This window comes from Lissotriton helveticus, chromosome 7 (genome assembly GCF_964261635.1).
Source record: "Lissotriton helveticus chromosome 7, aLisHel1.1, whole genome shotgun sequence".
NCBI classification, from domain to species: domain Eukaryota; kingdom Metazoa; phylum Chordata; class Amphibia; order Caudata; family Salamandridae; genus Lissotriton; species Lissotriton helveticus.
In genome coordinates, this window is record NC_136068.1 from 742,802,729 (window position 1) to 742,825,736 (window position 23,008).

General features: G+C 47.4%; 1 protein-coding gene across 1 annotated transcript in view; it reads right to left on the bottom strand.

The window, feature by feature from the left end:
* HSPA4 (heat shock protein family A (Hsp70) member 4) overlaps positions 1–23,008 on the bottom strand; it is a 424,381-nt gene that overhangs the window by 213,291 nt on the left and 188,082 nt on the right. Inside the window, exons 11-13 of the mRNA XM_078653080.1 lie at positions 22,575–22,708; positions 5,385–5,566; positions 4,960–5,049 (exon numbers count right to left, since the gene is read on the bottom strand). Coding sequence (XP_078509206.1) covers positions 4,960–5,049; positions 5,385–5,566; positions 22,575–22,708 — 406 coding nt within the window. The remainder of the gene's footprint in view (positions 1–4,959; positions 5,050–5,384; positions 5,567–22,574; positions 22,709–23,008) is intronic.

Genomic DNA, 23,008 nt, shown 5'->3' on the forward strand with positions numbered 1-23,008 from the left:
ATGTTTGAGGACTCCTTTTAGCATAGGAAGTGTCTTTACTGTCCTTTCAGAGACTGAAAAGGTGTCGAAAAGGAAGTCTTCCTCAACCGGGTCGGCATGCATGTCCACATCATGATTGGCTGCCGCCCTTTCAAGTAGTGCATGAAAGCCTGCTGAGTCCTCAGTCGGGGATGCACGTGCATTAAAGAGCTGCGGGTCCTGCCCCACACCCTGGGTGTTCTGGTCACCAGTGTCATCGTATGAATCCGGTTGTGCATCAGGTTCATCGATAGGGAAATTGTACTGCTCGTCCTCATCATACCCCTCAATCGCAGAGTGTTCTGGGGAGGGAGTAGGGCTCCGTCTTGGAGGAGGCTGGATTGGCTCCGTGAGGCCTGAGGCGTCAAGGGGCACCCTCTTCTTTTTCAGTGGGATGACATAGGAGTCCACTGGCTCCGAAGTGATTTTCCTCTTATAGAGGGTCAGCTTGCCTGTGTCAGCGTCGATGAAATGCTCTGAATCGTCTTCTGATTCGAGTACCCGACGTGGAAGCGGGCCAGCCGGCGAAGAAACTTGTTTCGGAGCCGATTTGGTTGAAAACGCTTTCGGCGCCTCCTTAGGTGGCAAAAGAAAGAGAAGTTTCCCAGAAGGCTTTGCCGGAGTGTCCTTTTGCGGCTGCGGCGATGGTATCGGAGCCGACGGGGCAAAGGCTTTCTCCCTGATTCTTTGCAGTGAGTCTGCAATGAGGGACGTCTCACTCACAGTGGGTTTCGTCGCTGACGAGGATGGTCTGATCGGTCCCTCGGATCCGACGTCCTTGTGGGCCTTGTGCGCTTTGGGCGCAGAACCCGTCTTCAGCGCCTCCGATTCCTGAGTCCGGGGCGCAGACTTCTTGTGCGTAGCCTCCTTGGAGCCGACTTTGGCGGGCTTGGACGGCGTCGTAGCCGCTGACCCGTGCCGACCATCTTTCTTGGAGGACCCCTCCTCAGGCGTCGGTTTCGATTTTGCAGCATCGGAATCGACGGACTTCTTCGGCTTCTGCGGACCGGAGGTCGACGGAGCCGATGGGGTAGCGGGCACCGTCTTTTTCACCGGCACGGCAGCCATCTTAGGGACACTCGAGTCCTTAAGTTTCGTTTTCGGGTCGGCCATTTTAGGTGTCGTCGATCCCGATGGTTTCAGTTTCGTTTTCGAAACAGTCTGCTCAGCAAGTGAGTCCGTAGCCGGGCCCGAAGGCGGGGCTGTGGCTTGCGGCAACGGGTCTTGGGTAAGGCCGACAGGCGATCCCGTGTCCCGGTCGGTATCTTCGTAACCTTCGGGGCAGAGCTCGTCCCCCAAGCTGTCTGCCGCGGCCCCATAAATCTCATCGTCGTCTCCTACCTCTTCGACGTATTCAAGGCCTTGACCCGCGACTCCGTCGTCGTCTCCCGGATCCGCCTCGACCTCCGTCTCTGGTGGGGAGATTTGTAGATGGTGACCCTGGACCTCTTCGTCCTGGTCTCCGAAGATGTTCTCCGGATCCGGGGCCGCTTGCTTAGCTTCCAAGCGCACCGCGCGCCGAAGCTTGAGAGTTTTCTTTGAGCGGAACTGCGCACACAATTTGCACTTTCCGTCGTCGTGGTCAGGCGAAAGGCACTTGTTACAGACGGGGTGTAGATCGATGTGTGGGTACTTGGACCCACAGAGCGGGCAGTACTTAATCGGGCTCCGCTCCATGTCCGAAAAGGCTTGCAGTCGTGTCGCGATGAGAAGGCCTCAAAGTTCAGAGAGCGAAGAAAACTCCGCTTATTCCGGCTCCAAGAGACGGAAGACTCGAGACCGTGCGCAGACAATACCGACGCAATAAAATCGAGGCCTTTTGGCCGCTAAAAGTTAGTTTTACTTGGTTCCGACAGTAAGACGTCGAGACCACATCCGAACCCAATGGCGGAAAAAAACAATCTGGGGATGGAGCCGATGCCCATGCGCACTGTAGTCCAGGGGAGGAGCCACCTATCTCAGGATACTTCGAAGACTCTTCCAGGACAACAATGTGCAATCATCCGAGCCCAACACTAGGCGGCGATCTAATGCTAAGATATGAATTTAGCAGCCCACATGCCTCGAACATGTTATTTATGTAACCTGTATGCTTCGACAAAACCAGTCAACACCATATTTTGAAAAGTATTATTAGATTGAAAGTATCACAAACCTGCTACTAAATAAATCTTGGTTCTAGTAATAAAAACAAAATAACGTTCTACAAACAATTGATCTGGATTCAGTCTTTGAGTGTCAGACATAATTTCTTGCCTGTGTGTGTACAACAAATGTTTACACTAACCTCTGATAAGCCCGACTGCTCAACCACACTAACACAAAAGAGAATAAGGTATTATCTAATTTAGTCTATGCTGTACCTCTGGGGAACCACTGGACCCTGAACACACTATACCTCACTTTGGCATAGTATATACAGAGCCAGCTTCCTTCACTTGTCAATGGTATGAGACCTGTAATACCTATCAGTGTCGTCGTTCCTGCCGTCAACAGTGTTAACGATGAGACGGTGATACTCGTGGTTATCAGACAATCAAACAATCTGAGGAAGAGGCTTGAGTACGGTCTTATTCCTTACTTTCTTGGAAGGTGTAGTGGGTAAAGATAATGCATGCTCTGAGGAGACTCTCTCCTTTGAGTCTTTACTCTCATGAGAGGGTTTGAGATGTTTCCTCCACTCTCCAGAGATACCCCTCTAGGGATCTAGCTCTCTTATGAGGCTTTGAAGGTCCATCGCTCTCTTCCTCTGAAGACTTTCTCTGATGTTTAGTCGTCTGGAACCATAACAGCAACATTTCCTCTCTTTCCTGCAGAATTTTTGAGGAGAAAGTGCGACAAATCTTGAACAGTCTTAACTCCTGTTTGGGAAGGAGGCAGTATATACATCCTGTGTGCGTCATCCACATTGATTCTTTTCCTGGGACAATTCTTACATGGGCGGAAAAAGCATTTTAGTTTGACATGCTGGAAAGATGGCAATTCTAGGATAAAATCCAGTTGATATTAGAATAAACCGAGTAGAACTCAGGAAGATTCCCTTCAAACATGACGTACGGTGAAAATCGGAGGGAAACTGCCTCCGCTGGGAGTGTACTAGAGCAGGTGCTGACAGCTGATTGATTGTATTTAAAGTTTGGTCCTTTTTTTTTTTTTTAAAAGGACGGATAGGCTATTACATTTATTAACTAGGGCCATTATAGCCTATGCTCTTTGTTAACTACTGCTTGATTAGGTTACCGTGGGACTCCCATCTCGACGGCGGGGAATAATTCGAGCATGTGAATCTATGTAAGAAACCCCAATACTCTATTATCAAGATTTACCAGAACGCCACAGCAATGAAACTACTGAAGAGTGAACTGCAATACTAGACAACCATGAGTATATTTAAATGAACAATACTAAAGGCAAGTGGAGAAGAGTTATTTTGGAAAGCAAAACCACACAGACGGTCTACTGATCCTTACATAATTTGACGATGGTCTGTTCCCAATATTCATCATGGCGGAAATGTAGGTTAAAATTGAGCCTACACTTTGAAGCCCCCCCCCCCCTCCCCCTCTCCTGAAATAACTAACTGGCAAACAAAGTTCTCACGGTGGGCCAAAACAGAAAGCAAAGCTGTGCACAGAGAGGAGAGTAAAGACCTGCGAGCCAACCCTACAGAAGACTCCTGAGATAAATCATAGGCTGCATTGGAGGAAAGACCCAGGGAAGATAACCTTTCTCCGCAAGCCTAAATGGGATCTTTCCACACTAGAAGCCTGATCTCCCGTATCAGTTTCCCTCTCCTTAAGTTTAATGACATCAGTGGCTATCACATGTTCTGATTCTTCCCAGATTCAATAGGGCACTGCACCCCCTCTCCTTTGTGGACACACCATGCCTATAGCTAACACAGACCCTCCCCCCTCTCCGCCACCACCTGTTTTACCCTACAAACCCACCCCAGCCTGAATTACAGTATGTTTTTCCATTTCTTTTTTATCAGTTAGTGTCTTTTCAAAATACAAAAAAAAAAAACTATTTTCCTGCTTTCACCTCATCTGTATACCATTGAACACGTCCCTAGTACATCACACAGCCCACCTCTTATACCCCTTGTGGGATCACCAAGTATCCTAAATTCCCATCCATCACTACTTCCTAACTCGTGTCCCAATACAATTTTTCTTTTCCGTTGGTTGACAATTTATATATATATATATATATATATATATATATATATATATATATATATATATATATATATATATATATATATATATATATATAAAATCTTACACAATATAATTTAAAAAGACAAATGACTATTGAAAATAAACGCATTGTAAAAAAAAATAAAAAAAAATAAACGCATTGTTGTGTTTATGTACAAATACATATTGTAATGCCAACTGATTGCGGAGTGATTAATGATGCTGTTGAAAAAGCCCCAAAAAATCTATTTAACAAAAAAAAGTTGAAATTAAGCCTAAAGAGGCAGCCGTTTGTTCAGATATATGGAGCAGCAAATATGAGTTGGCTTGCTGATCTTGTAGTGCATTGAAGAGTGAGGCGTATTCTTGTAGGACATGGAAGAGTGAGGCGTATTCTAGAATACCATAACAGATCGGGGAAACATTTCGGTACATGTTTATGAACAAAGCATCTGGCCCATTTCCACATTAAGTTTCCTCAACTAAATGTAATTCATATGTTAATTTACAATTAAAATTGGATTAAAAAAACGAAAAGGCAGAAAATGTTGCCTTATAAACCAGTTTCTTTACTAATGTTTTTCTACATGAAATTGTTACATTTTAAATAGAAGAATAAATTACTTATTGTTGAAGAAAATAGTTCATGTTAGCCCATGAGTGAGATGCAAAACTATATCCTAGTCACTGGGCAGTTAACGTCATGTAAAGCAAACTTTTAACAAGGAAAAAAAAATACCTCCATTTCCTCAGAATTACTTGAATTGTCTCCCTGGGAATTCTGTTGGTTTTCCTCCTGTTTCTGTTGCTCTTGATCTACTTGCATCTTCTGCAAAGAGGAAAATAATCTAAAAGTCACAGGCAATAAAAGAATATGCTAAATCTCGTGCACACCATGAATGAGAAGTTGGCATGTTTATGGTACTGTGCACAAGATACACTGACCTTTGTTTGTATACATCTCTAGAATAGTATAATCTTGAAAGGAACCATTAAAGTTAATTGTACTTTCCTATACATTGTTTAAAGGTTTAAATGCACTCCAAACTATCACAATATGAATTTAAATTGTGCTTTTGTTGATGCTTGTCAGGTGTGCATAAAACTGAATTTGATGCGTAATTAACTTAACCACATTGGCATAAACGTAACAAATTTAATTACCTCCTCATCCTTTGTGGTTACATCCGTGTCCATGGCCTCTTCATTTTCATCAGTTTTTTGAATCTCAACAAGAGATGCACTTGATACACTAAAGATTCCATGCAGATTTACACGAACCTTTACTTTAACTTTTGAACTGGAACTATCTGCCTGTGGGACAACTTTCTGAATCATAAACTGGCCTGGAAAAGAGCAAACAAAATTGAGTTATAATAGCACGTAAGATATCATTAAAATAATCAGGCACAATTCCCCCACTAACTTCTATCCATGTAATAAATCAATCAAAGCTTCAAATTAGTATTTTGTTTTTTAAACAGTGCAATTGCATCACCACATTTTGCATTTGGGGCAGGTACCTAAATGTGAATGCAAACTTATCACATTGCATGTGAGAAGCAACCATATAAAGTACAGTTCAAAGGAACGACCAAACTTTAATAAAGAGGGGAAAGAGGTCAATGATAAGCTTTTTAAGGGTACCCACAGATGCAATAAACCTGATTTGGAAGAAAATTGATTAAAGTACAATGGATGCTAATCCTTGGCAGGAGAAAGCAGGTAAAGCAAGGGTTTAGGAGACCAAATTAGTTCACAGTACGAAAGTTGCTCAGTAAAAATGACCCATGTGTGTTTACAATCACACTGGAACAGTGGGAGCTCAAGGAGATGCCGACTAAGGCAATGAGGGAAGTCAGGGTTGCACCTGCTGCACAGAGGACTTAAGAAATTTAAAGTATCAAAAGAAACGGTTCATTTGCAACTAGGATGCAACTAGTCTGGCTGAAATGTGTTCTAGTGCATTTGAGGCTGATGACAAGTCTCCAGACCAAGCAAACAAATCTGAGATATCAGCATGAAAACCATGTTCGTGTTGCTGCGATAATCTAGGAGAATCAAATGAATATTCATCAAGTAGAACTATGCCCCTTAAAAGTTGATAACTCAGCATGACTAGTCGTGGAAAGCTAACCAATACTTCATAGAAAAATAAAGATCACCCTCTAAGAGCTCAGATCTAGATCTTTGAAAACTAAAGTAAGGAAATGTCTTGACTGCTTTTAAAACTCGTTTTTTTCAAATGCCATTGCAAGTGAATACAATTTTAAGTTTTGAATAACCAATATATTTGGACAGGAGAAGGAATATGGATTCCTACACCAAGTGTAGCGGTACGACGAAACGGAAGAAACTACTCTATAGTTACAAATCACAACACTTCTGACCTTGCATACTGGCTACTGGTACCTATTTGCAGCGATCAGAGCACTGTAAACTGGCAAACATCCATCCTAGTACGGAAACTGAGCTTTCAGTACCTTTGTTTTCACATCTCTTGGAACCCCAACCACGCATGGAGTCTTAACTTTACACTACTTACTGACAAAATTAAAACTTCCATAGATGAGATCAGCTCCCATTCAACTTACTGGGGAGAGTGGCCCTCTTCAAGATGATCCTCCAGATTATATACCCTCCGAATTCGCCCTTCTGAATTACTGGTTTCTGAAAAATAATGCCCTGCAACTAATTATGGGCGACAGATCACCTTGTATAGCACTCAACAAGTGCAGGCAATCAGTATATGATGTAGACTGGGAATGACAAACGTTAACCTTTACTACTGGGCATCCAAATTTATGGTCATTAAACAACTGGCTGACTGGAGGATGGGACGACCCTGCAAAATGATTGGAACTCTCAAATTTAGGTATGGATGCCATCATCGGACTGCTCTATGGAGACCTAAACTCCCATGTCTCCCAGAAATTACCATAGTGATCATTAAGGTGTCCCAGGCTGCCCTACGTTTTACAGGTTGCAATAAGACACTTACATAGCTTACTCCATTGTGGGAGAAGAGGCTAAACCACACAGCTCACCTCGAGGGCTTTAAGAGCTGGGATAAAATGGGTCTCGCAACCATAAGCAATACCTGGCTAAAGGGGCATCTGTGCACTTTTCAACTTCTACAACTGCAGTTTTCACTAACCGGCGCACAGTTTCACAAATGCCTATAACTCTGCCATGCCCCATCCAATCACCTGCGCTCTCTACTGACTAGCCTCTCAAAGCTAAACACCTTATGGGCCGCCTCGGCAAAGGTGCACTATCCCACATATTGTATATTTGTGATCAATGCCCCCAAAATATTTCTTGCCCTCAAACAGACATGGGAGGAAAAGATGGGCCCCCTGGATGACGTGTATTGGCAAGAGGCTCACAAAGCCTTGAGAAATAGCTAGTTCCTCAAAAAAGCGGTTGATCCAGCTACACTATCTACACACAACTTATTTTACACCCAAGCACTTGCAGCACGCCGGGAAATGTTCCCAAACCACCGGTTTTCGCTACCCTCAAACAGATTCTTTTTCCAGGTACACAGGAGTGAGAAAGGTATGAAGAGCTGGTTCCAGTAGACCAGGTACCAAGGGAAGCAGAGGTGTAGTGGGCAACCTGTGATGGAGGATGTCAAAGATGACGGATGCCGAAGGAGTCGTAGACATCTCAATGATTAGTTTTGCAACCCCCCTACATAGGACTTCGTTGAATGTAATGTTGTCGCCACTGGAGACACTGACATGAGGAGTGGCAGACAAAGTAGGGGAATAGTCTTCCACCGAGGATCTGGATGTATTTGTAGACCACGACTGAGACCTGTGTCAATGCTCTGGAGTCCTTGAGGAATGGATGTGTCGGGATCTAGTCGGAGAGCACCTGAGAGGTGTTTGATGCACAAGTTACTACTTGTGTAACAATATATCTGTAAGACAATAGTTAGTGATAGATTCCTTACCTTTGAATATTCCCCAGGCGTCAGACTGGATCCGGAAAGTTTGCGGCTTAGCAGTACCCCTGCGCACCAGTAGGGGGCGTTGTGCGGCTCTGCGCCCCTCACTGGCGTCGTAAGCGCCGGGATGACATCACGGAGGCTACTTAGGCGCCACCCATGCGCGTGGACGTGAGTTCTGTACACAACTTTCCACGCCGAAACGCAGAGCCATGCAAGATACTGACCATTGGTGCATAAAACTAGGGCCCTAAAAGGGGATGACCTTAACCCTAGTAATCAGTTCGCAGAACGTGGAGGATGGGTGGGGCGGTAAGGAATCTATCACTAACTAATGTCTCTTACAGATACATCGTTACACAAGCAGTAACTTGTGCATCTGAAAGAGACACGTTAGTGATAGATTCCTTACCTTACAATAGATACCCCAGCAATACCAACCCCGGTGGTGGGTCTGCAAACAAGATTACACCAAAAATTCACGGAGCACAGAACGGCCAAAGAAGCAGACTTTCCGGACTGAACTGTCAAGTCAGTAGTGCTTGCTAAACGTGTGCAGCGAGGCCCACGAAGCTGCCTGACAAATGTCCTGCAAGGCAACGCCAGGTCCCAAGGCAGTAGTGGCTGAGTTGCCCTGGTCAAATGGGCACGCATCCCCACAGGAGGCTCCTTCTTGGCCAAGAATCAACATGCTTTAATGCACAAAACGACCCACCGGGAGATGGTCTATTTGCGCACAGCCCGACCTTTTTTGGCGCCCACGTAGCCAACAAATAGCTGATCATCCACCCGGAACTGCTGTGTATGCTGCAGATAGAATGCTAGCACACATTTTGGGTCCAGACGGTGGAGCCTCTCCTCTTCCCTGGAAGGATGCGGAGGCGGAAAGAAGGTGGGCAAAGTGATGGTCTGCCTGATGTGGAAGGGTGTAACAAACTTTGGCAAGAAAGAAGGAGGGGTCGTTAAAACCACCTTGTCCGGATGAACAGAAAGGAAAGGAAGTTTGGAAGAAAGGGCCTGGAGCTCACTCACTCTTCTTGCAGAGGTGATAGCAACCTGGAAGGCCGTCTTTAAAATGAGAAGACGTAAGGAATATGCTACTTACCAGTATGCATCTGTTCTTGGCATGTAGGGCTGCTGACATTCATATCTGTGCATAGATCGCCGCCTAGTGTTGGGTCCGGATGATTGCACATTGTTATCCTGGAAGAGTCTTCGAAGTATCACAAGATAGGTGGTTCCTCCCCTGGACTACAGTGCGCATGGGCATCCTCTCCATCCTCAGATTGTTTTTCGCCATTGTGGCAGAGATGGAGTATGGTACAGTAAGAGATGTCCAAGCAAGAAAGTAAGAAAGAATGCTACAGCTGCGACAGGCACCGGGGAGGAGGGTGGGCGATATGAATGTCAGCAGCCCTACATGCCAAGAACAGATGGATACTGGTAAGTAGCATATTCCGTTCGAGGTATGTGGGCTGCTGAATTCATGTCGGTGCATAGAATGTATAGCAGTCTCTCCCTTAGCGGTGGCTACCTGTGCCAGCTGCAGCAGTCTGAAACAGAGTTTTTAGAACAGCCTGTCCTACAGCCGCTTGCTGTTTGGAATGTACATCTACACAATAGTGTTTTGCGAAAGTATGTATGGTAGACCATGTGGCTGCTCTACATATTTCCTCTAGAGGAATGTTTCCTAGGAAAGCCATGGATGCCCCTAGTTTGCGTGTAGAATGCACTCTTGGGGGAACTGTTAAAGTGCGTTTTGCTTTAAGGTAACATATTTGAATGCACTTAACTATCCATCTGGCTAACCCAGATTTTGAAATGGGGTTGCCCTTGTGTTGTGGTGAAAAGGCAACAAACAACTGTTTAGTCTTTTGAAAATCCTTAGTTCTATCAATGTAGTATAGAAGTGCTCTCTTGACGTCTAGTGTGTGTAGAGCCCTTTCAGGTACTGACCGTGGATTTGGAAAGAACACTGGCAGTTCTATTGTCTGATTGATATGAAAATGGGATACCACCTGAGGCATAAATTTAGGGTTTGTTCTAAGAACTACCCTATTTGCATGTATTTGGATGAAAGGCTCTTGAATAGTTAGGGCTTGCAGCTCGCTAACTCTTCTAAGTGAAGTAATTGCTACTAGAAAAGCCACCTTCCATGTCAAAAATTGTAATTCACATGAATGCAACGGTTCAAATGGTGGTCCCATTAATCTGGTTAAAACGATGTTTAAGTTCCAGACAGGGGAAGGTGCGTGTTTTGGGGGGATTATTCGCTTGAGTCCCTCCATGAATGCTTTAATTGAAGGTAATTGAAGCGAAATATGCTGTCTGTTTTGAAGATAAGCTGCAATGGCAGCTAAGTGTATTCTTATAGATGAATAAGCTAGATTGAAAAGATGTAGGTGCAAAAGATAGCAAATTATATTTTGCGTTGAAGCATCTAGTGGGTTTATGTCATTGTTATTACAGTAAACGACAAAACGCTTCCACTTTGCAGCGTAACAAGCTCTGGTAGTAGGTTTCCTTGCCTCTTTGATAATGTACATACAGTCAGGAGGTAAGTTTAGGTACCCAAACTCTAAGACTTCAGGAGCCAGATTGCAAGGTTCAGTTGTTGCGGATCTGGGTGCTGTATGTCTCCATGGCTCTGAGTGAGAAGAGTGGGTGTTGGCCGCAGTCTTTGATGAGGCACCACGGAAAGTTCTAGGAAAGTTGTGCACCATGGTTGCCTCGCCCATGTTGGAGCAACCAGGATTAGTGTCAGTGAATGCTGGCGTAGTTTTCGTGCCACTAGCGGTATTAACGGTGCTGGGGGAAAAGCGTACGCAAATCTGCCTGACCAGTTCATCCATATCGCATTGCCCTGCGACTGTGGATGTGGAAACCTGGCGACAAAGTACTGGCATTTTGCGTTTTCCCTTGTGGCGAACAGGTCTATCTCTGATTGTCCCCACTGTTGGAAGTATGGTTGTAGCACTGTGGGATGAATCGCCCACTCGTGCATCTGTTGGCTGTGTCTGCTGAGCAGATCCGCTATTTGGTTGTCCTTGCCTGGGAGGTGTTCCGCCATGAGAAAATGTTTCTTTGAATGGCCCACTTCCTCATGCTTTCGGCTAGACGTGATAGCTGTGGAGAGTGCGTTCCTCCTGTTTCTGTATGTAGTACATTGCTGTCATGTTGTCCGTCCGGATTAACAGTGTCTTGTTGCATAAATGTACTTTGAACGCTTTCATTGACAGGAAAATTGCCATAATCTCTAGCAAGTTGATGTGCATTTTTTTCTGTTGTGTTGTCCATAGGCCCTGCATTGTGTACTGAAGGACATGGGCTCCCCATCCTATCAGGGATGCGTCCGTTGTCAACACGATTTGAGGTACAGGCTCTTGGAACAGTCGTCCCTTGCAAAGGTTTTGTGGATTCCATCAATGCAGAGAGTTGTATGCACGACTGGTCACCAACACTAGGTCTTTCAATTTTCCTTGAGCCTGGTTCCACTGCCGTGCATCAATGCAGAGAGTTGTATGCACGACTGGTCACCAACACTAGGTCTTTCAATTTTCCTTGAGCCTGGTTCCACTGCCGTGCTAAGCACTCCTGTAGCAGACGCATGTGTAGTCTCGCGTGAGGGACTATGAAGATGCACGAAGCCATCATGCCTATGAGTTGCATAAACACTCGTGCAGGGAGAGAGTGTTGGGGCTTGAACTTCTGGATCAGTAGCTACATACTGTTTATTCTTGCAGTGTTTGGGTATGCTTTTGCTGCTCGAGTATTTATTGTTGCCCCCAGGTACTGCTGTACATGGGATGGCTGAAGGTGAGATTTTTGGTAGTTCAACGTGAAGCCTAGACTGTGCACGAGGCGAATAGTTTGGGCCATTTGGCTGGCACATTGCTGGGCCGACTTTGCTTGTATTAGCCAGTCGTCCAGGTACGGATAGACGTGAATATGTTGTCTTCTTAAATGTGCAGCAACTGTCGCTAGGCATTTTGTGAACACCCTTGGGGCTGTTGTTACACCAAATGGAAGGACTTTGAATTGGTAATGTTGATTTAGTAGTGTGAACCTGAGATACTTCCTGTGAGCAGGATGTATCGGTATATGGAAGTATGCGTCTTTGAGGTCCAAAGTTGCGAGGAAGTCTCCTTGTTGCAGCAGTGGTAAGACTTGTTGTAGAGTGAGCATATGAAAATGCTCTGATAAAATGTATTGATTTAGGGGCCTGAGGTCCAAAATTGGTCTGAGACACATGTCCTTTTTGGAGATGAGGAAGTATAGTGAGTATACCACCGTACCTTGATGTTCTAATGGTACAAGTTCTATGGCCCCTTTTTGCAGCATGCTGATGACTTCTTGCTGCAATAAGTTTAGGTGTTCTACAGACATAGGACGGTGTCTTGGTGGTGTGGAGGTTAGCTCTAGGCAATAGCCATCCTGGATAATTTGCCTTACCCATTTGTCTGTAGTGATGTTTTGCCAGACCGGTAGGAACTGCTGTAATCGTCCCCCGACCGGTGTTGTATGGTCTGGGGGTAGCGCTAAGAAGTCACTGTTTAGTGTTGGTAGAGGATCTGGTGGTATTATTCCCTCGTCCTCTGCCTTTGTTGTTATTACCGCAGTATCCACCTCTATTGTTTTTATTGTAGGTGGTTTGCGTATTCCTTTGAGGTTTGTGGTCTGCTGTGATGAGTTACCCCTTGCAGCACCTCTGTAATTGGAGCGACGAAAGGAGCCTCTATGTTGTTGGGATTGTAAGCCTCCCATAGATTTAGCCGTCTCAGTGTCTTTTTTCATTTTGTCCAGGATTGGACCAAATAAGTAGTCAGGATTTATTGGCTGGTTTAATAAAGTAGACTGGACTTCATTTTTGAAACCTGAAATGCGAAGCCACGCATGTCTCCTGAGCATAACACTGGTGTTAACAGATCTGGCCGCTGTATCTGCCACGTCTAGGGCACATTTAATGGAGGCGTTAGTTATTAACTTTCCCTCCTGTACTGGAGAAGTGTCTCTAAGGTGTCATAGTGTGCCCTGTCGTACCTAGCTAACCGGGCTTGCATATTAGATATTCGCCATATGTTAGCAGCTTGAGCAGCTACCCTCTTCCCTGATGCCTCAAAGATCTTTGATTCTTTGTCAGGAGGTGGAGCTTCTCCAGTTGTCTGGGAGTTTGCACGTTTTAGTGCATTGGATACTACCAAAGAATCGAAAGGCAGTTGTCCTTTAATATATGTAGGGTCTACTGGTGCTGGCCTGTATTTTCTCTCTATTCTGGGGTTAATGACCCGTGCCCTAGTTGTTTCCTTAAATATGTCACCTGCATGTTTAAGTACCCCTTTTAACATAGGTAGTGTTTTGACAGATCTTTCTGATGTGGCAAAGGTGTCAAAAGAGGAAATCTTCCTCAATGGGGTCTGCATGCATTTCTACATTGTGACGGAGGGCTGCCCTTTCTATGAGTGCATTAAAAGCTGCTGTATCCTCTGTAGGAGAAGGCCTAGCAGGGTATGCAGGTGTGTCTGGAATGGGTTGAGAGTCACCAGGATGTACTGGATCAACCCATGCTTGACCTCGATTGTCTTGGTCAGTGTCTACTGGGTAATTATACTCCTCATTACATTCATCATACACCTCTTCATCTGAGTGTGTGGGTGTATATGTGTATGGCTCAGGCCTAGTTGGTTTAATAGGCTCAAATAGAATAGGTGAAGTAGAACAGTCCCTTTTCTTTTTGAGTGGGATGACATAAGTCTCTTTCTAAGTTTCTGGTCTGATTTTTCTCTTGTAGAGTGTGACTTTGCCAGAATTAGGGTCAATGTAAAGTTTTGACTGTTCTTCTGATGAGGGGTCTGGATATAAGATCTCCTGCTCAGCAGTTCTGGGCGTTTTTGCCAATGTCTTTGGTTTTGTTTGTTTCGGTTCGATACCGCTTTTTGGGTCGACCGCCTTGGATTTCGAGGAAGTTGGTAGGCCAAACTTGATTGGTCCAAGATCCCTCGGTGTTACAACAGTCTTTTTAGGTTGTGCTTGTTTTCATCGTTTCGACAAGTCGATAGTATTTTTCTGACCTTGTTGCGTCTTTGTAACCTGTGATTTCGGACCGATGCTTTTTGGTCTCGGCTCGATGGCCTTCTTAGTGTCGATTTTCTTCAGCTCGATTGTCTTTGGTTGCACAGCCATTGGTTTGTCGACTCTGTTTGGGTTCGACAACCTTCTTCGGATCGGGTCCCTTTTTTGTGTTGTTGGCGCCGATCTTGTCGGTTCGACAGCCCTTTGTTTTGGAGTGGATATAACCGTGCTGGCCCTCGGCTCGACGACCCTTATGTTCGACTCCGATGGATCGACATAGTTTGGTCCAAAGACCGTATTGTCGACGATTTTCTTTGGGATCGACTCCGATGGATCGACGTAGTTTGGTCCGAAGACTGTGTAGTCGATCAGTTTCGGTTTCGTTTTTGGTTCCATAACTTTTGGTTTCGATATCACCAATTTCTGAGTACATTGATCCGATGGCTCTTTTCTAATATTCTTAGCCGAGCTGTGTCGCGGGGCTATAGAATGGGTTTCGAGATCTTGGCTAAGGCCTTCTGGCGATGCCTCGACCTAAGCCTGTGGAACCATAGAAGTATGTGTTCGGGTTGTCGTACTCAGGGTTGGCCCATCACTGGAGTTGTCTTCGACGGCTCCGATCCCTTGTTCGCAGTCTCCTACCTCGAAGATCTCTTCTTCTTCGTCGACATAGTAGTTGGAGTCATGCTCCGAATCTTGATCCGACTGTTGATCTGATTCCTCGGCTTCGACGAGATAGTCTTCATCGTCGAAGATATTTTCTGGCTCTGGCGCAGATTTCTGCATCGTTAGCCTGCGGCCCGTCGAGTCCGAAGTGTCTTTTTAGATCTAAATTGGGCACAGGCTAGGCAGTCGGATTCATTATGTTCTGGAGATAAACACTTGTTACATACAGGGTGTTTATCTATATGTGGGTATTTCGAATTACAAAGAGGGCATCTTTTGAATGGACTTCGTTCCATCGACGACTGGTCCCTTTGGCGTCGAGAACGCCCGCGGCCCGATTCGACGTCCCGAGTTGATTAAACTGTACATAAAGCTGTTGGCACCGATGCAAAACAATACCGACGAGACCGAAGGCCTTTTAAAAGTTATTTTTAGATTTCGAACTTCGAGTAAAGGAAAGTACATCCGAACCCAATGGCGGGAAAAAACAATCTGAGGATGGAGAGGATGCCCATGCGCACTGTAGTCCAAGGGAGGAGCCACCTATCTCGTGATACTTCGAAGACTCTTCCAGGACAACAATGTGCAATCATCCGAACCCAACACTAGGCGGCGATCTATGCACAGATATGAATTCAGCAGCCCACATGCCTCCAACAAGACAGACAGTTATGAAGGGGCTCAAAAGGAGTACACATCAGAAAAGTCAAGACAAGATTCAAGTCCCACTGAGGCATTATGAAGGGCATGGGTGGAAAAGTATGCTTAATGCCCTTAAGAAAACGATTAACAACCGGGGACTTAAAAAGAGAAGGCTGATCTGGAAGCCGTAGAAAGGCGGAGATGGCTGAAAGATAGCCTTTGATAGTGTCCAGAGCAGAGCCCTGCTGGGCCAAAGACAGAAGAAACAGAAGAACCTCAAAAAGAGGGGCAGAAATGGGATCCACGGCCTTTGCCATTGGCAGGCATATACCGTCTTAGTGGAGGGATGCCTGGCTGCCAGAATGACATCACAGACTTCGGGAGGAAGATCAAAAGGTTTCAACTGCCGCCGCTCAATCTCCATGCATGGAAGTGGAGGCTGGACAGTTTCGGGTGGAGGTCCGTCCCCTGCTGCTGCGACAAGATCCTCCCGAAGACGCAGAAGGATCGGGGGATCGATGCTCATACTGAGTAGCTCGGGATCCCAGATTCTTTGATCCCTGTCCGGAGCCACAAGAATTACTTGGGCCCGGTCGTGCCTGATCTTTCTCCAGCACTCTGGGCAGAAGTGGTATAGGCAGAAAGGCGTACAACAGACCGCAACTCCACTCGCAACGAAAAGCATCTCCTAGCGAGTGCCGCCTTGGAAATTCCAACGCGCAGAACTGATGACATTGCGCGTTCTCTTCAGTGGCGAATAGATCTAACCAAGGCTCTCCCCACAGCTGAAAGATTTTGCGCCACGCCCAAGTTCAGACACCTTTTGTGATCCATCATGCACTGGCGGCTGAGTTTGTCCGCCCTGGCGTTCAGGGAACCTGCCAGATGTTGAACCACCAAGGTAATGCCGTGATGTTCCAGCCATGTCCAGAGGCGCAGAGCCTCCTGACATAGGGTCCAGGACCCCACCCTGCCCCTGTTTGTTGCAATACCACATGGTGGTGGTGTTGTCCACGAACACCTGCACTACACTTCCCCGGACAGAGGGAAGGAATGCCTTCAGTGCAAGCCGGATTGCCCGCAGCTCCAGAAGGTTGATATGGAGCCGGGACTCCGCCGAAGACCAGAGGCCTCTGATCTCTGCCTCTCTTATGTGGCCACCCCATCCCAGGAGGGACGCATCAGTCACCACTGTGTGCTCCGGTTGGGGAAGGGAGAGGGACCTGCCACTGACCCAATCGCGGTTCATGAGCCACCACTGCAACTGTCGTGCAGCGCCCTCCGTGATCTGGACGCGATCGGACAGGTTGCCCTCATATTGTGCCCACTGGAACTTCAGGTCCCACTGCAGATCTGACACTGCCATCTGGCATGTGTCACCAGCAGGATGCAGGAGGCCATCAGGCCCAGAAGCCGAAAGGTCATCCTGACTGAAACCCAGGATAGAGGCTGAAAGAACGGAATAATAGCCTGAATATCCCGGACTCGCTGCTCGGGAGGATAAACCCGAAACAGCGTCAAATCCAGAACCGCTCCGATGAAGGGGAGCTTCTGAGAGGGACTCAGGTGCGACTTCGGCACATTGATGGAGAACCCCAGCAATTGCAGGAGGTCGGCCGTAGTCTGGAGGTGGGGTGAGCCCGCCTTTGACAGCCAGTCATCGAGGTAGGGGAAGACTAGCACCCCTGACCTGCGCAGATGAGCTGCACCCACCGTCATCACTTTCCTGAACACCCGGAGGGGCGCTGGTAAGGCCGAAGGGGAACACGGCAAACTGAAAATGCTCCTGGCCCACCATGAACCAAAGGTAACTCCGGTGGACCGGCAGGACGGGGATGTGAAAATAAGCGTCCTGCAAGTCCAATGCTACCATCTAGTCTCCAGGGTCCAGGGCAGTCAGGACCTGAGCCAGAGTCAGCATCTTGAACTTCTCCTTCCGGAGGAAGCGATTGAAATCCGGGAGGTCCAAGATGGGACACAAGCCCCCCTTTTTGTTCTTGGGGACCAGAAAGTAGTGGGAATAAAAACCACTCCCTACTTCCTGATCTGGAACGCACTCGATGGCCTCCTTGGCCAGGAGGGCCGTGACTTCCTGACGGAGAAGAGCCAAATGATCTCCCGACTTGCGGTGGTACCGAGGTGGCGTGGCCCGAGAGGAGGACAGAAAGGGGAGCGAGTAACCTTGGCAGATTATCTGCAGCACCCATTTGTCCGATGTGATTACGCGCCAGTGGTGGACATGGTGACGGTGTGGGGTACACCCTCAAGCTCGGATTAGGAAGGCTTAGACGTGGAAGCAGCGGGGGTGGAGGTGGACTGACCCACTCGCTGATTCCCAGACCCGCCCCTGCGGAAGCCATGTCCACGCTGAGGCTGGCTCTGCACAGGCTTCGTGGAGGAGCGTGCTTGGGTACCTCTACCCTTGCCACGAAAGGAACAAAACCCAGGCGTGGCAGGGCTCTTCGTAGAAAGACCCAAAGACTTAGCCCTGCCCGCAAGTCTTTAAAGAGCTCCAGAGCACTGTCAGCCTTGTGCCAAAGAGGCGGGAGCCATCAAAGGATATGTCCGTGAGCTAGCCCTGGACATCAAAGCGAGAACCCGGTAGACCGCAACTAGGCATGGCGCCGCAATGCTACAGTCGTGAAAGTCGCCCTGCCCAAGGAATCAGCCATGTCCAGACCACACCTGATGGCGAACTTCGCCGCATCCTTGCCCTCCGCAAATCGCTTAGGAAAGGACAGTCTGGACCTCCTCAGAACACTGAAGCAGGACATCTGCCACCGAATCCCACACGGCGTGGAAGTAACGGCCCAATAAGCAGGCAGTATTAACCAACCGCAGCCACAAGCTGGCCGAGGAGAACAATCTCTTGCCATATTGGTCCAGCTTCTTAGAGTCCTTATCCGGCGGAGCCGTGGGGTATGGCACTCTGCGACGTCGAGGCCTGAATGACAAGGCTCTCAGGCATGGGGCGAGTAGTCAAGAAGGCAGGATCACCAGGCGCCGGGAGATAACGCCTAGCGACGTACTTATCCACTGGCACCCCTGAGGCCGGCCGCAACCAAGTGCCCAAGAGGACTTCAGTAAGGGCCTCATTGAAAGGGAGCAGCAGTTCAGACGACGTAGACGCTGTCTGGAGCACCTCCGTAAGGAGGTTGGTCTCAACAGTCACCGGAGGGAGGTCGAGATGGTGAGCGTCCGCAGCTCGACGCAGCACCACAGTGTAGGAAGCGCCCTCCTCCATAGTAGGTGGAGAGGAGGCAAACCACAGGTCAGAAGACATATCAAGTTCACCCGCATCTTGAAGGTCATCCACCCAATCCTGCTCGGAGTCACACTGCCACGCAAGGGGGTCCTCTGAGCCATCCCAGTCCTCATCCGGCCTCGGAGTAGAAGGAGCCCGCCGCCGCGGCAGGGACAGAGAGGGTGTCAGCAGCGCCGCTCCATTGCGGGAGAAGAGGCTATACCACACAGCTCACCTCGAGGGCTTTAAGAGCTGGGATAAAATTGGTCTCGCAACCTTAAGCAATACCTGGCTAAAGGAGCATCTGTGCACTTTTCAACTTCTACAACTGCAGCTTTCACTAACCGGCGCACAGTTTCACAAATGCCTATAACTCTGCCATGCCCAGTCCAATCACCTGCGGCTCTCTACTGACTAGCCTCTAAAAGCTAAACATCTTATGGGCCGCCTCGGCAAAGCTGCATTATCCCACATATTGTATATTTGTGATCAATGCCCCCAAAATATTTCTAGCCCTCAAACAGACATGGGAGGAAAAGGTGGGCCCCCTGGATGAAGTGTATTGGCAAGAGCCCTACAAAGCCTTGAGAAATAGCTAGTTCCTCAAAAAAGCAGTCGATCCAGCTACACTATCTACACACAAGTTATTTTACACCCAAGCACTTGGGGCACGCCGGGAAAACTACCGATTTTCGCTACCCTCAAACAGATTTTTTTTCCAGGTACGCAGGAGTGAGAAAGGTATGAAGAGCTGGTTCCAGTAGACCAGGTACCAAGGGAAGCAGAGGTCTAGTGGGCAACCTGTGATGGAGGGTGTCAAAGATGACTGATGCCGAAGGAGTCGTAGACATCTCAATGATTAGTTTTGCAACCCCCCTACATAGGACTTCGTTGAAAGTAATGTTGTCGTCCACTGGAGACACTCTGACAGGAGGAGTGGCAGACAAAGTAGGGGAATAGTCTTCCACCGAGGATCTGGATGTATTTGTAGACCACGACTGAGACCTGTGTCAACGCTCTGGAGTCCTTGAGGAATGGATGTGTCGGGATCGAGTCGGAGAGCGCCTGAGAGGTGTTTGATGCCGGCAACGGCGCTGGCCGGGGCCGAACCGGAGCCGCATCCAAATGAGGATCCCAGGTCGGAATGAAATGGTCCGCGAACGGGGGCAGGGGCGGGATAAACAGCACCCAGTGTGGCGCCTGTGGCGGAGCAAGGGGCGGCGCTGGGGCCGGAGCCAGCGGTGCTGCACCTTGTGGCGCCGGGCCGGCACCGAGGGCGCTGGATCCAGTGGCTCCGGGGCCGGCTCCAGAGGCCGTGCAGCCGGGCCAACAGGATCTGGACACAGGACCACGGGGCCCACAGGCGCACTGGCGGGAGCCCGAGGCCTAAACAGGTGGTCCATGGCAGCAAGAAATTATTGCATTTGTTCCGGAGTCGCAGACGAACCCGGGTATAGCGGGTAGGCCGCGGGACTCCCAGGGTCCGGAGGAGCCGCAGGGGCGTAGCCCCTGTCCCCCTCGTCCGCCTCAGAGGAGCGACGTGGGGACGTCGGAGAGCTAACCCGCTTCTTCGACTTCTTACGTCGTCGCTTACCGGAATCTGAAGGTGAAGACTTAGAGCCCGAGGAGCGACGACTTCGGTCCCACGAGCGGTTCTGCGATCGGCCCCTAGACCCGGTGCGGCGGTGAGAGGAGTGCCGGACCTCCAGCAACTTTCGGTGCCGCTGCCGCAAGGCCTTCGGGCCATGGCACAGAGTCATGGTCGGTCTCCAGGCAGTAGAGGCAGATATCATGGGGGTCCGCCACCGACATATTACGGCGGCAAAACCCACAAGACTTTAAGCCTGGCATCCCTACGTGCACCAGTAGCGAAGGAGACAAAAGTCTCAAAAAGGTACGTGCTCAATCCGGATCTGCACTTTCGGCGCGGAAAAAGAAAGCACTAACGACAGCGCGCCTGGGTGGCGCCTAAGTAGCCTCTGTGACGTCATCCCGGCGCTTACGACGCCAGTGACGGACGCGGAGCCGCACGACGCCACCTACTGGCACGCAAGGGTACTGCTAAGCAGAAAACTTTCCGGATCCAGTCTGACGCCTGGGGAATATTCTAAGGTAAAGAATCTATCACTAACGTGTCTCTTTCAGATATTGATGTTTCCTTGAAGATGGAGATTGTTGCCTTGGAGATCCCCATGGAGACCTTGTAGCTACTGTTGGTTGACGCACCCCTCTACCGGATGTTCGAGAGGGGGAATATACTAGGAGTAATCTGAACATGGACTGCGCCTTAGCCCTCTCCACTCTTTCACACTCATCAACCATCTCTGAGAGAGGTTTATCAGAGGTGTCTGCTGCTCTAGAGCCGGGGATCCCTCCAGCACAATTTGCACAATTCTCAGGACCGGAGAAGATGATGCGCTCCTAGACGTCGAGCATCTCGATGTCGGTTCCTGAGACACCACCACTTGAATTTCTCTGGACGTAAAAAGATCTCTCTAAGTTGGTACAGGTGGACGAGCCAATCTCTGTCTCTTTGCCAGTAGAGACTTGTGAGAGGACAGTGGTCTAGACGTCCATCTATTCAACGTCAATTGTTTTCTCCCTGACATCGGCAAAGGTGAAGTTGAGCATTCTAGTGCAGTGTGTCCATGACTCTGCATTGGTGACTCTGCATTGGCCGCCTTCTGGGTTAATCGGTCTGCTTTTGCCTTGCCTTTTTCCTTGAAAATAAAGCTATGTTCAAACAAGTTAAGAGTACTTTATTTTTATTTTAAATGAAATAATAAAATGCAATATTGGCATATTTTAGCCTAATTTGGTGTTTAGGCAGCGTGTGTGTGTGTGTATATATATATATATGCATAGTATATATATTGAGGTATGTTTCACAGGAGTAATCCTTAGTTTTTGTTAAACATGCATTAATATATATATATGTACATGCATATATTTTTGTATATGCCCCATGGTCCCGGCACATGGGCGGGACTATTCAGTGCTTATGACTATTGATGAATATCCCCTAGAAGAGAAATCGGTTTAACCCAGAGGGTGGGACAGCTCTGCATATTAGAAGACTTAGGTGGTCCAAAATGCAAACCGATAATGGTGGAAGTGGCCACAGTGGTTGCCAAGAGGGACAATGCCCGCAAATGTAAATTCTACCACCCTCCCACCTTGGCCGAGTGGCAGCTTGAGGTGGACTGGTGTGCCAAAATGAGACACCGATTTATCAAGCAATGAGCTTGCCACAAAAACAGACCAAGATTTAGGGCAAGCGGTGGCTCACGATGGGCTTGAGAACAATAGATAATGGGAATGTAACTAAGAGTGCCTGATTGCTACCAATGTATTGAAACTGAAACAGTCTGTACTAAATGTTTTGATGAAAATGAAGATTAGTTCATCAAAAAATGTAAAAATTAAATAACAATCAGAAACTTCCGGCTACGTTCCGCAACCTCCTGTTTTTGTCATAGAGCTACAAGTGAAGCAGGAATCAAAATCACTTCTGAATAGGCTAATTTTTCTGACTTGACAACTGTAAATAGTCAGTAGTTGTAGCATTTTAGAAAACCCATTTTATCAGGCACAGCAAGAGATATTCATAATTAATATATTCTAATACAAATCCCATGAAGAAAAGGTCCTAGCAAGTTAGCCATGCACTATCAAGAAGCAAGGAGACAGTTAATATTTAATAAGACATAGCAAGCTTGTATAAGTTTTCGTTGTGCCCTCAGCTTAGTGTTCCATTTCTCATTCTATTTTTACTTACCTATAGTGGGATCTGGATAAGGCAGCTCTTTGGGAGAGTTATAATATGCTTCTAGTGTGAATGGTTCTTTTCTGTAGAAAGTCAGAACTTTCGAGAATGGAGCTGCATGATTCTTCGGGAAAACCTCGCAATCACTGTCAAAAAGTTAATAAATTAATATATTATGCAGCATTTATGATGTACAGAACTGTCCATTTACACGTTCTTCCACTAATCATAACTGCTGGCTATGGTTTGACAGACCTTACTTCAACTTTCACTATTAGCATTACTAAGAAACAAATATTTATGTACTCTATACTAGCCAAAAAAACCATTTATACAGAAATGTTCATTTTTAACGTCCATGTCCTGTTTTGGGGGAAGCCGTAGGAATGCAGTGGTGGCAGAGGGGTTCTATTCCCTTCACTAGAGTTTTTACTTGTAAATTACAG